The following is an 18,244-nucleotide window of genomic DNA, read 5'->3' on the forward strand; positions in this document are numbered from 1 at the left end:
TTGTTTCTATCGCTTGTTAACGTTTAAAACTATGAATATCAAATTCATGCTCACGTCTTCATGGATTGTCAGTCTTCCCGGGCTCTTAAGTTTAAGCAAACACTGGTCGTTCCCAAATCCTCATTCAACCTACTAAAACACAAATTAACAATTGCCGATTATGTTAAACAAAGACATCATGGCATTAATTGAAAAAGTTTCCAAATGCGGAGATGTCTAAGGATTCTTTCTCCACCCAATCCTAGTCATCCACGTGGTAAACCACTGCGTTTTTGCAGAGAATAAAGCCTGCTTTGCCACCCTACCCTAGAATAATACTTAGTTTTTTTATTTTCTGAAAAACAGCATAAATGTTCACATCCATTTTAAAATAAATAAAATACAATAAATTGGAAAAAACATAAAACCCTCTCTTGAACAACAGCATTTGGAGAAGTAGCTCGTTCCTCGACAAGGTCATTGTTTTCCTCATTTGATGCTATGTTTTACTACTACCACTGCTAACACGGAAGACCATTTCTCTCTTCCCTTCGTCCCCCTTTACCATTCTCTTTTTTTCTCTCTCTCTACCTGAAACAACCTGGTAATTACTTCTTGATCTTTCCTTGGGTTCACTGGTTTAATGGATTATGTACTTGTTTTATTGTCTTTAAGAATGATAAATGAATCAGATTTTTGTCTCTTTTTTTAATTGATGGGAGACTGTTCTTATGCTTGATTTACTTACATCATTTGTAGATTTATGTATGAATTTGTAGAATGTTATCTGTTTAAGAATGGTAATTATCTAAAGTTTTCATTTTTATGGAGGTAAATCTGCTGTTAATGTAATTCCTGAGTCTATTGTCCTCTGGTTATTAGATCTTAGTAAAAATCAGATTGTTTTTCTTGTTTCCATTTTTATTTGATCGGTAACAAGTGAGATAAATATGTGGATGAACCTTGTTAGGGTTACTATTAAGTGTTCTGTTTCTTCAATGTCCATGTATTTCTGGTCTATTAGCAACCATTTCTTTGGTTTTGTTAAGTTTGAGGAAACCCGGTTTATGTTGTATATGGGTTTAATTGAAAGATTGTATCTTTTTTTCTTTCCCATTATTTATTGTGCATTATCTTTATCAATACGTTTTACTCAATTGTGTTTTGGGATTTGATCAGAATCATGCAAGCTAAACCTAAGCGGCGAGTTGTTGCCGAGAATGGTGATGGCCCAGAAGACTTGGTTCTTGCAACTACTATAGGGAACGGGGAGGATTTGGGTCCTGCTGTGAGGCATGCATTTGAAATGGGTAAGCCTGAGGCTCTCTTGCAGCAGCTCAGGCATGTTGTGAAGAAGAAGGAAGTTGAAATTGAGGAGCTCTGCAAACTTCACTATGAAGAATTCATTCTCGCTGTAGATGAACTTCGTGGTGTCTTGGTCGACGCCGAAGAGCTTAAGAGTGAGCTCTCAAGTGACAATTTTCGGCTGCAAGAGGTTAGCAGTTCTCTTCTGTTGAAGCTTGAGGAGCTACTTGAGTCGTATTCAGTTAAGAAGAATGTAACAGAGGCTATACAAATGTCAAAGATCTGTATGCAAGTCATGGATCTCTGCGTGAAGTCTAACCAAGACATATCAGAAGGTCGATTCTATCCTGCTCTGAAAACTTTAGAGCTGATTGAGAAAAATTACTTGAAACACATTCCCGTCAAGACCCTTAAGAGGGTTATTGAGAAGCGTATACCAACCATAAAGGCTCATATCGAGAAAAAAGTAACTACAGAGTTCAATGACTGGTTGGTTCGTGTAAGGAGCATGGCCAGGGAAATTGGGCAGACGGCTATTGGTCAGGCTGCTTCAGCTCGTCAAAGGGATGAAGAACTGCGTACACGTCAAAGGGAGGCTGAGGAGCAGATTCGTTCTGGGTTAGGAGATTGTGTATACAGTTTAGATGTTGAGGAAATCGATGAGGATTCCGTTCTGAAGATTGATCTCACACCTGTTTATCGGGCACACCACATCCACACTTGCCTTGGCATCCAACAACAGTTCCGAGATTACTATTATAAAAATCGTTTGTTGCAGCTCAGTTCAGACCTGCAAATATCATCAATACAACCATTTCTCGAGTCGCACCAAACCTTTTTCGCTCAAATAGCAGGGTACTTCATAGTAGAAGATCGGGTGCTAAGAACCGCAGGGGGGGTATTGACTACTGAGCAGGTGGAGACGATTTGGGAAACAGCCATTGGGAAGATGACATCGATGCTCGAGGTGCAGTTTTCACGTATGGATACTCCAAGCCATCTGCTCCTGATCAAGGACTATGTCACTCTTGTTGGTGCAACTCTTAGACGATATGGGTACCAAGTGGGAACCCTTCTAGAAGTTCTCGATAATAGCAGAGATAAATATCACGAACTCCTTTTAGAAGAATGCCGCAAGCAAATTGTCGATGTCCTTGGCAATGATACTTACGAGCAAATGGTGATGAAGAAGGAATATGAGTATAATATGCATGTTTTGGCTTTCCATCTTCAAACATCCGATATAATGCCAGCTTTTCCATATGTTGCCCCTTTCTCCTCCACGGTGCCTGATACCTGTCGAATTGTACGGTCGTTCATTGAGGACTCTGTCAGTTACCTATCATATGGGGGTCGCATGAACTTCTACGATGTTGTCAAGAAATATCTTGATAAGCTTTTGATTGATGTTCTGAATGAAGCTTTGTTGAAAGCAATCTATAGTGGCACCACAGGTGTGTCGCAAGCTATGCAGATTGCTGCCAACATATCTGTTCTTGAACGGGCTTGTGATCTTTTTCTTCTACAGGCTGCGCAACACTGTGGAGTGCCCATAAGAATCGCAGAGAGGCCTAATGCAAGTCTAACGGCAAAGGTTGTTCTGAAGACATCAAGAGATGCAGCATATCTTGCTTTGTTGAACCTGGTGAACTCTAAGTTGGATGAGTTTATGACCCTTACGGACAGCATCAATTGGATAATAGACGAGGTCCCACAAAATGCAAATGACTACATTAATGAGGTGGTCATATACCTGGACACTTTGATGTCAACAGCTCAGCAAATATTACCCATTGATGCGTTGTACAAGGTTGGAATTGGGGCCCTTGAACACATTTCGAATTCAATTGGCAATGCTTTTCTCAGTGAGAATTTGAAGAGGTTCAATATTAACGCTATCATGGGCCTTGACAATGATCTTAAGATGTTAGAGTCATTTGCAGATGAAAAGTTTCAAAGCACCGGGTTAAGTGAGTTACACAAGGAAGGTAGTCTAAGGGATTGTTTGATAGAGGTCCGACAGTTGATCAACCTTCTCCTAAGTAGCCAGCCCGAGAACTTTATGAATCCTGTGATAAGAGAGAGACACTATAACTGTTTGGATTATAAGAAGGTGGCTACTATTTGCGAGAAATATAAGGATTCCCCGGATAGATTGTTTGGAAGTCTCTCGAACCGAAATAATCCAAAGCAGAATGCTAGAAAGAAGTCTATGGATGTTTTGAAAAGACGTTTAAGAGACTTCAACTGAGAAAACATGTAGTGTAATATTCCATTTGTAGATTCATTTTCTGTCCCACTATCTAGTGCTGAATGCATTCTTTATTCTACTAGTGATATCTTTCCCTCTTCATTTGCAGTTCTGTTCAATACTTAGATGACGCCAAAAATGATTGTTTGAAATAGGAACTAATAAGATGGAATGACATGTCATGTAGTGTTTCGACTTGGAATTTTGGGTGACAATTTAATAGTACTTGGATTTATTACTAAGCAGATCTTTGTTCTTATCTGTTTGTCAAGCACAGTATTTGATTAATCCTTCGCCATCCTCTTTAATTATCTTGATTGTGAAAGGTTACATTGATTCTCAAATTTGAAATCCACTGATGCTGCTTGTTTAACTTTGTGGATGTGCTTACGGGATCAACGGTCTGAAAGGTGTCTTCTCCATTGTTTGGTAATCAGATTGTTTTTCTTCTCATTTTTCCGTATTTGATGATTATGAGGATTGTTATGGAGTTACTTGCACGCTGATTAACTTTCTTTGTAGGTACATATCAGATGTATAATTAATGGCTCTTACACAGTTTTGTTTTGTGGAGTGTAGTAATCCATCAGGCTTTGGGTGACCATATATGCTGTAAGTATCATTATTATTTAGATTTAGGTTTAACAAATTAAATTTTTTGTATTGACTCCCTTTCCCATTATCTGATCCCGTTGATATGACTCCCACTTACTTCTTTCTGCTTTGTAACCCACAAACATTATGTAATGCTTCTTTATATCTCACTTTTTTTTAAAGCATCTTTATATCGTCGTACTTGTCCAATATCGTAATGTATGTTACTTTCTGAATCCATTTGCTTTAGAGTTGGTTTGGTTGTGGGAAACCTATTTACAAGATTCTGTTTTCTTACCTTTTTGCCGTTTACGTATAAGTAGTTTTTACTTGAATGATATGGCTATTTTCATACAAGGATTCTTACTTCTCACTTATTATGCATTTATTTCAATCAAGTGTTTTATTTTTTAATTAGGGAAACATTTCAACTATTGATTCTGAGCTGTTCTCTTATCAGCTATATAAACGTTACAGAAAACTAGCACTCCAGCTTATATGATTGTTGTGCTGGATGGGAATGCACAGTACGCTCATGGTTCAGCTAGCGAATTAGATATCAGCTACTATACTATACTATATGAACTTTCCTACTCCGACAGAGACCAAGCTGCTTAAGTAAACCTCCAAATGCAATTATAGCTGCCAGACAGCCAGAGGCAGAGTGATACGTATGTAGGAGCTAGGATGGGTTTCCTTGCAGCTGGATATTCCAGCCTTGTGGGCAGCAAGTTTACGTACCTAGGCAGTGCGCATTCACTTGCCTCTCCATCATTCTTACCAGTTTCTATTAGGCAGTGATTGTGCTTCCCAGTATCTTGTGCTCTTTTGTACTAGTTACTTGCTGAGGGATTTAAATATGCTTGACATTTTCATCCTGGTGACTTTTCATCCCGGTGACTAATTTTCTCTGTTGAGTGAAGCTACCATGAAAACTGCAGGAAGCTTCTTTTCTTCAGACCAAAAATGTCTATGGATGCTAGCTACCAATTGTTGAACCATAATGATCAAAGATCAAATGCAGCTCTTTCTGCAGCCAATCAAGATTGGTCGCCATATGTTCACAAAGCAAAAAAGAAGACTGCTTGCCATAGCTAGTGTTTGATATATTTCATTGTTTCCTTTTGTTTCAACCGTAACACCATAACTTCCATAATAAGGCTGGCTGAAAATTTTCAATTCGTCGAAGCTACTTGGGAAGTACATGAGGATCAATCAAAGAAAAGAGCCGGAGACTGATACGTCCATCTCACAAGGGGTATTAGGTAGTTTGGGGGTATTAGGTAGTTTGGGTAATTGTTTTAGATAGTTTCTGTTGGTTAATGTGCAGTTATTAGCAATGTTGTATATACATGAATGCTGTAAATCTGTAATGGAAGGATGTGAATGTTGTTTCTCCCTGTTATCCTCTTCTTGTGTATCTATACGTTTTTCTTGTCTCTAGCCTGAGTTAGTGCCTGAGCCTCTTCCCTCTCTTCTAATACGTTTGGGCTTATAGTTTTTGTTTCCTGACAAGTTACGTTTGGGCTAATAGTTTTTTCAGTGAGTCTACACCCACGGAAGGTTTCCACCGTGATTTGCACCGTGAGGAGATCCAATGGACCCAACCTTGCGTGATATGCATTGGGATAGGGGTGGGGCAGAAGTGGGCCCCACCACTCCCTCACACGATGCAGATCACGGTTTTTGTTTTCGGTGGATGAATCATTTCTGTAGTTTTTTTTTTACCTGACAAGGAAAGAGATTTTTTTTTTTCTTAAATCAAACCATTAGTATTTCATTACATTTAAAAAAATGTTTACATGATGGCTTTTAAGAAAAAACAAACACATCATAAACATGAAACAAATACAATAAAAGATACAAAACGCAAATAAATGGCGAAGAGAAAGAGCGATCCACAACGGTAGCATTCAAATCGTGTATGCATAGATTGGAGAAGGAATAGTATTCGAAATCATAATTCGATCATTTTGATTGATTTTCTTCTTGAAAAGAGATACTCTTATGAGAGAGAAGTGATTTTCCCAAAAACACATGCGTAGCGAGAAGTCGTGAAACCCTAGATCAATTGTTTTGTTGAAGAAACATTAGATCTTGGATCCGTCAAATCGTTGATGTACGTGTATCCAAAAAAACAAATCACGAAAAAATCTATAGAAAGAAACACAATCAAAGTGTAGATAAAGTCGCCTTAATGGCGAAGTATCCAAAAAAACCAAATCACGAACAAATCTATATAAAAAGAAACACTATTAAAGTGCAGATAAAATCACCCTAATAGCGAAGAAAAGAATCTCCCTAATAGCGAAGCAAAGAATCGCACCAATAGTGAATATATTTATTAGAAACAACGAAATAGCTCATAAAAACAATCAATATTTGCTCAGATCTAACCCCAAAAAGACTAGATCTGAGCAAAGGAAGAAGAAGACGATGAGTTTTTTTTTGCTAGGTTTTTGAGAAGCGGGTGAGAGAAGAGAGCAGATTCTAATTATACTAGTACATTAAACTTTGGACAGAATACCCATATTAGATATAAAGGGATAAATTTTATTAGTACTAAAATAAAGTAGTGACAATAGAACAACCTGATTAGGAGCTAATTATTTACAACATTCCAGTTACAAATAAGAGTTGAAAGGGAAAAACCACCGAAAATGTCAATGTTAAAATGCCACTTTAAAAAAAGCTCATTCAACAACATTGGTGACTAGCTTGTTTAAAAGATCTTTGATTTACCATTGGTATAACACCAGTTTATAATTATTCGCATACCAAATCTATAGCAAAACACAACAACAAAGTTAGACATAAATTTTTTCTTTTTTCAATACAGAAAATATGTACTACAAATAATTTAAGGAAAAATTTCACAAACAAATAGATAACAACACCAATAATGTCGGATGGAGAATAATAATTATGTTGTGTCTCTAAGAGAGAGTGAATCAAATCACGCCAAGACACGTTCTTTGATTCCTCAAGTTTGATAACTAAACCGAAATACTTTTCGATTAACATATGTGCGTCTTTTGTGGTGAAAAACAAAGTAAAACACATAAACATGTAGATAAGCTTCATCGGATCTTATTTTGTTTCTTCAAATTTTTTCACTTCTCGATTTTCTTCATTTTCATCAAACTCTTCATTATTGTTTTCGTCTTTTTGCTTCTTACTTTGTTTAATTCTAACCAATTCAAATGTTTGTTTTTGTAATATTGGTCTTGTCACATTTTACTCTGTACCAAAATACTTAACGTGCAAACCACTCTTTCTCCATCCACCTTATCTGTCAAGAAGTTATCATCGGTTTTTCTTCCTGCCATTCTTGGCATCCCGTAGATGATTCCCAGTTGTTCTAGTGTGGATTTAAGAAAGTGTGTTTCACTCGTTCCCAACGATTTCAAATTTAATCTCATATTCGGCCTGACCCTTTTTATAACACCGCAACAACTTAGTTGCAGCTGCTTCTAACTTTTGCCGATGACCTTCTATGTAGTTATTGTATCAGAACATTAGGAACAGATTTCCTCAAGAACGTTCCTTATCTTATCTAATTGGGAAAAGTTTCTGATCTTATAATCTTATTTTGATTGCAAAAGTATGTAGCGCAATAAGATCATATCTATATAATTCATATAGGTAGCTTTTGTCACCTACTTTATCTGCAAAATGAACTAGTTCTTTTTATTACCAAGCACTATGGTACAGAGCATCCCTTCCCTATCCCTCAAACAAAGGGAAGGGATATCACACGGAAGGAAACTCACTATGGTGCCATTTTTTCCCTTCCCTACATGATACAGAAACTCAGTTTCCGTATGAATATTGCTATACGGCTACTGAGTTTCCGTATAAGTCAACTCGCTGACTTGACAAATACGGCTACTCAGTTTCCGTACGTATTATAGGTTTAAGTTCACAGAACTCGCTCCGCTCGGCCATTTCTTCTTCTTCCTTCCTTCTTCTTCTCTATTTTTTTCCTCTCTACAACCCCGTTTCAATTTCAAGACTCTTGGGTGCGATTCATGAGCTAAAATTCAATGGGTTTGAACCTTACTACCCGGTGAATTATTTCCCTTTTTCAATTTCGATTTTCATCAACAAAATCTTCCAAGGTGAGTGTTTCTAATTTTAGGGTTTAAATTTAATTTGATTTTGATTTTGATTAAATTGGAGATATTAGGTTGATTATGATGTCTCCTTAGGTAAGTTGTTTGAAAGTTTGAGACATTGTTGATTGAATCAAAGTGCTTGTTGTTTATGATTGGTTTTTTATTTAGATATGGTATTGTTATTGATAATTTTGGATTGATGGATGATTAAATGAATATGTATTATGTCTAGGATAGATTGTTGGCAGATAAATTGTATTGGGATGGATAATTTTGGATTGATTGATGATTTTGTTGTAATGTGAAAGATAATGTGGCTAAGATTTTTTGTTGCTTGAGAGAATACATTGTAGAAATATTTTTAATGGATTGTTTTGTGATGATTTTTTGCATATGTGTGTTGCAGATGTACTCCGATAATTTTCAACAAGTTATGGATGATAGAATTATGGTTTCTTCATAAGAACATAGCAAGCATAAAGTGGAAATCCCAACCTCGACGGATGAGAGGAGTAAACCACTGAAACATCGAAGTAGTGTAAGCAGTCTTCATGAAATGTGTACCGCAATTTGTAGATATCCACATGCAAGACAAATTGTAGACGACTGTGGGTTTGAATCAATTTTCAAAATACATTATCCAAAACTACAAGTCAACTGCCTAACTAGTGGTATATTTGAAAGGTGGTGGCATACCACCAATACATTTCACTTCCATATTTTTAAAATAGGGTTTACCTTATTAGTCTTCACACAACTAACCGGAATTCCTATTGGCCAAGGAAATCCCATATCATTGGAAGATATGATTACTGACCAATTGCATCAGATTGCTCCCGAAACCATAGATTGTTTGCTCCAGTATATTGACGCGAAAGCTACAACAAGAAGAAGGAGAGGACAAGAATTTAGAGCAATAACAAGAATACAAGAAGTTAGACAAGAAGACTTAGTCGACTTGAGAAAAAAAGTTATGAGTAGATGCAAGGGGATCAAGAAGAGTTTGATTAAAATTTTTCTTGACCATAGAGTCAGCTTAGACAACGATGTTGTATTTGAGGAACAAATTGCAAGATGGTTTTTGATGTGGAGTTTTGGGAATGTCCTTTTCCCAAACAAGAACGATGTTGTGGAGATTAAATGGATAAGTATAATGAGGGATTTGAATGTGGTCAATTCTTATGATTGGGGTTCAGCGTTGTACGGTAGTATGTTATGGGGCTTGAGTACTGGAGTAACGAGCAGCTCGCCTGAGTTGCAGTTCTTTTCGTATCCATTGATGGTAAAAATTCATACCCACTTGTAAATTTAATTTCTTTACTTGTTTATTATTGGTGACCGTATAATGCAATTAGTCGTTAATAATAATTAATAATGTTGCAGCCTTGGTTTTGGTCATATTTCTGATGTCTATTTCCATATGTAAACTCGGAGAATGATTTACTTACAGATCTGTGGCCGACGGTTAGGTTATATAATGAAGACATAAGAGACTTGAACAGAGGTGTACAGAGTGATACATGTACCCATTCACTGATTGTTGTGCGTAACCAGATAGACAACTTCTCATTCAATTATGTAGTATGGTCGCCGTGGGAGGACAATTAATGGAAAACTAACCCCGAGGTGGTAGAATTAAAACTAATCTCTGCAACACAGAGGGTCTTTTATAATCCATTTGGTCACAACGCCTTGTACCTGGGGGAACGGTGTCTCAAACAAGTTCTTGGAATGACAGTAATACCGTGCAATCCTCCTAATTCAACAGTAGACATCAACATCCACTACTTGTATGCCGACACTGAACTTAATCCCCTGCATTATGTGGAAGTACATGATCATGAGTATAAGCTGTGGTGGAGTAAGAGGGCAGTTGGGAAGTACTCAGGTTTAATTGTACATGAAGGAAACAGAGATGTGTATGGTACGCAAGATCCTGAAGCTTATGTACGCCGACCAACACCGCCATGGAAATGCACATACACAGAAGAGTTGGATCCCGTCGATCGTCATCTCTTCACATATCCACCAACAAATCCGACAGCTCGAATATGCGGCCCGAATTTTAAGGCGGTTGATATGCCTATTGGAATGGAGTATTTGGGACAATGTCCTAAACTCAATTATAATGTCAATCAACGTACAACTGTGAGTATTTAATTTTTATATTTTTTATTTGTGAAATTTTTTTTAACTCATGTCGGTGTTTACTGTATATAGGAGATGTGGTGCGAGGCATATCAGGATGCGCAACAACAAAAAAAGGGCTCTACAACAATTCTATTTCGACCATACAAAGGAACTTCAACACAAAATCAAATATGGTTCATATTTCCATCAGAGATTTGTTAGAGAGTATCTACCACCACATACATGTGAGTCATCTACCCCAGGCCAGTCTCGTGATTCGGGACCATCGTCGAGTTCTTTTGTTCCAAACAGTCAAGAACATTCTTTCTACCATCCTTATAATTTGTCTGAACAACGTTAACTCAATCAACGTACAACAACGCACCAACATCAGGGTATTGAACAAAATCCATGGTTGCAAATGTCGGAGCCGTATAATCGAAATAATTGAACGAACAATTTTTCAAATCTTTTTAGCGACTTTTTTAAATGAAAACGGCTAGTTTTTTTTACTTTTTTATCTTTATATTTTATATGTACTGGTCATTTTCACTGTATAACGATTACTTTTTTGGTTTTATATGTACTGGTATTTTTTATTGTATAAAGGCTAGTTTTTTTTTTTGAATTCTATATGCTCTCATCATAGCTCTATATATAGCAAATCATTTTCCAAATGAAGCTACCAAACATTCAATTCTATTTTGTTTTATAAAAATGAGATCAGCAAAGAAGAAGATGTTGTTCTTGCGCAAGCATGAATTGAAGCAAAAAACAATATTCTGAACACAGTTCAAGCCACTAGCAACCAATTATGGAAGAATGTAATTGAATTTTTTGATAACATATCCGGAAATCCAAATGCGGGAGACGAAGAAGGTCTTAGAACTAGGTGGAGCAAAATCAACAAGGAGGTCATCACTTTTGTGACGATTCAGGCTGAAGTTAACATACGTAATCCTGGAATGTCATATGAACAAAGGGTAAGAATTTTATAACAAATTTCTATTATTTCCTAAAATTATAATTATTTTAAGTTAAGTTTTCTTTTTAAAAATTCAAAAAAGTGCTGCTCGTTTAGACTATCTTAACCAGACATGTAACAATCTTCCTCATGATGAATGTTATCAGCTATTGAAAGCAAGTTATGATACCTACAATCCCGAAGAAATACAGCTTTATCGCCGAGATGTTCCTGCATCATATGTTGATCAAGTCTTCGGAATAACAATCTTGAAGAATGATTAAATTTGAATGTTTTATCTTATATTTATGTAATCTTCTATCTTTATGTGTTTCTGCATCAGATGTTAATCAAGTCTTCAGATCTACAATACTGAAGAATGATTATATTTGAATGTTTTATCTTATATTAATGTAATCTTTTATCTTTATGTGCTCTTGAAATCTGGATATGATCTGATGCTTTCTTTTTAATTAAAGTTTAACATAACTAAAATTGAAATTTAACAAAACAGACAACAAGATTACAACTACTGAATAAAAATCCAAATCATTTTCCATAGTAATCACGGTTGCACTCAGCACGTGCAACAAGCCTTTAAACCCCTAGGTGACCCTAGTGGACTAGTTATAGTCTCGTGAGGGTTTACACAGAGATTTATCCACAAAATCTACACAAACATTTATTATACTTTCAATCTTCATTGGATGAACCAGATGAATTTGTCCGGCGATTGATACTCTGGGATTTTGGAAACCATGAAATTTTAGCTTTCATCAAATGTGAATGCTTCCCCATTTTCCTCAAAATACCGCGTTGTAATGACTTCGTGCTACAATAACACAACACAATATACTTATTGCTATAATTTAAAATCAATCAATTTAGCTTTATACGAAAACAATTCTAAAATACTTACAAATTGTTGAGGGGACAGGCTGATATGGCTGGCGTTGATGATCCGTTGTTGAATAGCTATAAAATCGCATACGCCTTTTTGGATAATTTGGTACCTATCATGAATTTGTTGAAGACTTCTTCTCTTTGGATTCCCATAATCTTGTCTATATTTGTTATATATCTTCTCCCAAAAGGTTTTGGGCTCTGCCATTACAGGGGAGAGATATACTACTCGACTTTCGGTGTACCATGTTTTGATGATTGCCAAATCTTCAATTGGATCAAATGATCCCATGGTTGTGTTCGTATAAAGAGGTATGAGAGGTATTGAAAGAGGTGATTAGAAGTTTTGCAAACTGTATGAAAATAGGTGTTTGTTGTTTGGAGATAGATAACACAATTTATAATATTCGTCAAAAATAGCCGTCATAAAGTATTCGTTATACAGTAGCTGCTATAAAATAACCGTTGGGATATAGTCGTTTGAAAGTAGTTGTTATAAAGTACATTGCAATTATTGAATAAGAACCTAGGTTACTTGTCGTAGTAATCACGGTTGCACTTAGCATGTGCAACAAGCCTTTAAACCCCTAGGTGACCCTAGTGGACGATTTATAGTCTTGTGAGGGTTTACAGAAGATGTACCCACAAAATCTTAAACAACAACCGCATATACTAATTGTCGGGTCCGTCTTCTGGAGGATCACTGGCATTCATTTCCGGATTGTATTCAGGAATGTTAGCCATGTTAACCTTAAAGATTAAGTAACACTTATAACATGTAAATTTTGTACGGGTATCTAGTGGGAACACAAATTTGGCCATTTCCTCCTACGTAAAACAAACATAAAGCAATATGTTAGTGTCTGTTTGGAAACAACATTTCAAATATCATAACTATTTATATTGATCTACAGTAATCACAATTGTCATGTGTTGTGGGGCGTAACCATGAATCCTTCTTTGAATTCTAACGTACTTGTGAACCGCTATTTGAATTTGAGAACTTCGTTGTTGAACTTGTCGTCTGGTTCGGTTATTAACATTTCCAAATGCTTGTACAAAGCCATCAAACACCAGCGTCCAATTTTCATGGGCAGAGAGTTCTTGAACATCTTCAATAGGCAGAGTAGCAGCATTTACAAACGTTGTGGTGATTGCAACATCTTATTCTACGGTATACCCAACCATTACTATGTTATCTTCATAAAGAAAAAAATAAGAGATACAAAGGATACTAAGTGTTCTATTTTGGATTGTTTGAGTTGAGGAAGCTTGTGACAATTTATAATAGGCATTGAAAGTAGTCGTTGGAAATTAGCCGTTAAAAAGTAGCTGATAACATAGTCGTTACAAAAGATCCGTTGGTATAAGAAAATAAAATTCAAATTATCGTAACTAGAAATATAAAAATTAATATTACTAAGAAAAAGAAAATTACATTACCGGAACTAGAACACGACATTACTTAAAAAAAAAACAATGAAACTAACATATTAAAAATAAAATTCTAAGCTCAATAACTTAAAAACTTTTAATTAAAAATGGAACTGATTATGTTGTTGCCTCTCCAACTGCTTGGCCAATATGGCATTCTGTTTTAATTCAAAGTACTTTTTTGCATTTGGAGCCGGCGATTGGAGATCCATTTGCATTATTTCTCTTTCTTCTCTTTCTCTCGATTATGTCCAATTTATTGTTGTGTTGTCTCTAGCAACCTTTCCATAATTTGGTTTTGTTATTGCTGACGAGGTGCAACTGTCATTCGGGATTCTTTTAGAAAAACAACAAGTTTACTGCCCGCGTCGCTCATCTGGGAGTCTTGCGATGATGGTGTAGCGGGTGTGTTTGGTCCAGCGACCATTTTATTAGTTTGGACTTTTTTCGAAGCTCTCGACTTGCATTTATCTTCTGTAAATCCACCTGACGATGTTCCAGGTATTGTACTTGGGTTCGTACTATGTGTATATCCTAATGGAAAAGGGATACTGCTAGGGACATAATAAGTGTTTGGAATTTGATTTGCAAATGGAGTCTCGACGAATTGGCTTGTAGATGGATTCTGAGAAGATGGGGTTTTTTTGAGTATTAAACATATATGAGAAATTTCCATGATATTGAGATGACATAGGATTAGAATCTTGATCCATATCTTCAGCTACACCTACTTGTACATTTGGTACATCTTTAAGCATCTCATACTCACTATCTCGAGTAAAGGTTTTTCTGTGTATTTCAATATAATAGCTTCTCGCAATTATCATCGACATCAATGTAAATAAACCATAAATAAGATATGCATAAATAAAACTATTTACAAACAACATATACAACAACTATAATGAACATATTTAGATAACATACCCAGTTATTAGAGTCCAACTCCGAATTACTTGTAACGGCGCTTGCAACACATTCAGAAAAGTTATCCACTTCATTCTTGATTACACTAAACCTATTACGAATGCTTTTTATAGTGCGCTCGTGTATATTCCCACCACAAGCTTCCACAAATTTTTGGAAAAAGATTTTATAAAACTTATTCTTATCTTCAAAACTACTTTCACCTAGATCAAAATACTGAGTAACAATGTGAAAATCTTCCAAAGTACTAAATCTCGCTCTATGTTTCCTTTTTTTCCTTTGAGTCTCCGACATTGATGAGCAAAATAAAATTTTAAACTCTTAAAGAATAAAATTTGAGAGATTTTAGTGAACAAAAAAAAATTGTAAGAAGAGAGGATTTGGGGTGATTTGAATAGAGAATTAGAGTTGTAATTATAGAGGATTTTGAAAAAATGACCGTTGTGATCCGATGATGGAGAAAATAGAGCTGTTATTAATGATGAATGGTTAGGATCGGGTGTGAGAGAGGTGTAAACGAAAAAAGGTTAAACAAATAAATTTACGGAAACGGAAACACAGTTTTCGTGTAAAAAGTTACGGAAACTCAGTAGCCGTATCAACTGCCAAACGATTACTCAGTTTCCGTAAAACATAAATTTACACGGAAACTCAGTTTTCGTGTGGTTTCCCTTCCCTACAAGGTGGATCAGATCTGATCCATTTTTCCTTGTAGGGAAGGGATATGAGAGACCATAGTGGTTGGAAATTTGGTTTTTTCCGTACATATGAGGGATAGGGTAGGGAATTGGGGTACCATAGTGCTTAGCCTTACAACATATATGTAATGCAAATTCATTATATCTAAAACAAAAACAATCATATATGGAAGCCTAATCTATGTTGGATTATTGTATTGGAAATAAATTGCATATTACTTTTCATCAGAATTCAAGCATAAACTGGGCTTTCTTCAATATATATAAGATATATGTATTGTTGGATCATTGTTTCAAAGACAAACTGCACGTCACTTTTTATGGGTATTCAAGCATAAACTAGGTTTTTGTTTCAGTAGATATATGTATTACTGGATCCTTGTGTCAGAAACAAACTGCATGTTACTCGTGATGGGCATCTTAGAATACAAAACAAAGCTTGGCTAAGTTAGGCTAGACAAAGAACGACCGAGATTTGTCTAGGAAGGATATAAATCTAAGGTCGTGGTTTGTTCAACTTAAATATTATAAGTGTTTTATTAATTACTGTTTCACTAATTTTTGATATTAAATGATCAATTAATTTTTTCCATTATAAAGGGTTTTATTAATCAAGGTTTCACTGATTGTTCATAATAAATGATCTATTAGTCTTTTTCATCATAAATATTTTCTTAATTAATTTAACAAATATGTTTATCCATTAATAAATAATTTTGATAAAAGTAAAAATAGTGTGAATAGAAATTAGTGGCGGTTGTGGGTGTTGGAAGCGGTGGCAGTTTTTAGAAAGTAGTGGAGGCGGAAACATTAGTTGTGGTCATGGGCGGAACCAAGTCCAATCACAATTATTTTTGGTCCATTTTTCACCCATATCCAACTTGGGAAGAATTTTTGCTCCTCCTTCCTCAAAATCCTGGCTCCGCCCTTGGTGGTGGAAGAAGTAGTAGCGGTGGGTGTTGGTGAGTAATGGTAGACATTGTATTGTGAAACATGTGGTTAGTTGTTTTTATCACGATTGTGTGAGTGGGGAAAAACGATTTGCTGGTTTTTACGGAATTGAAGAGTCGACCGTGTGGAGACTCCTTGAACCGAGCGGAATGTTGAACCTCACACAGATGCACTGCAAGAAGGGAGTTCTTTAAGTTCGAGAGATCAATCTGTAAGACCCCGGCCTAAACCAAGAACAATGGTCGTTCCAGAGTCAATTCGGTCACAAGAGAGGATGGGTTGATCTGTATGAGGGAAGCTGAGAAATGCGTGAGATCAATGGGGATATGAGATTGTAGGCGTGTTGTGAATTCAGCATGAAAATGCTCTGAATGATTGAATTTTTCTCAATTGAGAGTAATTTTTGTAAGTTCGTGTAGACGAAAGATTGTCTGTATGAACTTTGATGAGAAATTGCTCGTCTTGGAGAATGTCGTTCGATTGTTCGAAAAACTTCTTTTTTTCAATCAGGATTCAGAGACATTTTATAATACCGGAGTTGAAAACACCATGATCCCATGAAGTGTGATAGTTGCTGGAATCAGAGAGTGGGAAATGGGGAAATCGTGTTAAAACCAATTACTCATCGTGCGGAGACTTGGTTAACTTTCCACACACTACTTTGCTGACTCTTCCAACTGATTGCACGACTTGCTCACATTCTCGTCGTGGGTGAACACACGTGCCGTAGACCGCCGGACCAAAACCCTAGTTAATATCCCTCCATGTGACACGATTGAAATCTCGTGATTGTGGAGTCAGTTGCTGACTTTATGGGACGATGAGTCCATGTAGCGCTGAGTTGAACATGATTAGAAAATGTTTCGAAACTCATGAATTTTAATGTGTCTGCTGAGACGAGGTATCATTATAACCTAAGACAAGCAAAACTGTGTTGCTAAATTGTTGAATATTGGTAGTTGAACCAATATTCTTTGATTTGAGCAAATATTGCTAGTCTGAGCGAATATTGCTAATTGAATAAATATCGTTGGTTCGAGCGAATATTGCTAGTTCGGGCAAATATTGTTCTTTTGATGAATTGTTGGTAGCTGGACCAAATAAAATATTAATTTAAGTTACTGACTGCTGGGTCGAGCAAAATAAATATGAATATCATTCATGGAATCAACATAAAATTATCAGAGTGTTCGAATCTGCACAGAATCACGTTTCTGCAGAGCTCTGGATTCAAAACCCTAATTTTACCGAAATGATGATTTATTGCAAATCAACACGGGACCAGCTACATGGGATGACGGGTTCACCATATAACGCCCAGATGCTCGAATGAGCAAAAAAATACCAAAGTCTCTTGAGGACCAGTAGGTGAAAGAATGATTAAATGCTGGTTTAATCATTTACTGAAATAATGCTCGTGTGAGCAACAAATCATAAAACCTGATGTAGAAAATATGAGGGGCCGACCAAGAGGTCAAGAGACCGGCTCTTGATGGTCGTGGAACCAGTAAATGGTCGTTTGAGCAAACTTCCAATTGTTTGGAAAGAGTTCGAACCTAATATGAGCAACTGAGCAAATTAGGTTAAAATCATTAAAACATGCGGGACCAGCTGTTTGCAAGCCTCAGGGTCACCCTTGGTCGGTCAAGGGGATGTGCCCGTGTCACCATAGTGTCCGTGCTTCAGTCCTGAGAATTTTGATATTTTCTGATGCACGTTTGAGCAACATTTGGAGAAAATATGCAAAATCCATGGTTTTGCTGAAACCGGCAAAAATACATGAGATGATGAAAATAATAAATAAACAAGGAATCACAAGGTATGGGACCGGACACGGCTAGGGCATGGCCGGACGGCTGACACGCGGTCCCATATGCTTTTCCCAGTTTTATGCGATTTTATGTATTTTTCTCTGATTTAAGGGAAATTCCATGAAACTGGAGAGTTTGGCGAAATTAGGGAACTTCCATGAGATGAAAGACATAAATTA

General features: G+C 36.4%; 1 protein-coding gene across 1 annotated transcript; it reads left to right on the forward strand.

Moving 5' to 3' along the window:
• Window positions 1–392: 392 nt before the first annotated feature.
• LOC113310400 (exocyst complex component SEC15A-like) lies at window positions 393–3,794 on the forward strand. Its single transcript, XM_026559068.1, has 2 exons — window positions 393–583; window positions 1,159–3,794. The coding sequence occupies exon 2, from the start codon at window positions 1,163–1,165 to the stop codon at window positions 3,533–3,535; it is 2,373 nt and encodes a 790-aa protein (XP_026414853.1). The 5' UTR covers window positions 393–583; window positions 1,159–1,162; the 3' UTR covers window positions 3,536–3,794.
• The last annotated feature ends 14,450 nt before the right edge of the window (window positions 3,795–18,244 follow it).

This window comes from Papaver somniferum, chromosome 9, assembly GCF_003573695.1.
Source record: "Papaver somniferum cultivar HN1 chromosome 9, ASM357369v1, whole genome shotgun sequence".
Classification (NCBI taxonomy): domain Eukaryota; kingdom Viridiplantae; phylum Streptophyta; class Magnoliopsida; order Ranunculales; family Papaveraceae; genus Papaver; species Papaver somniferum.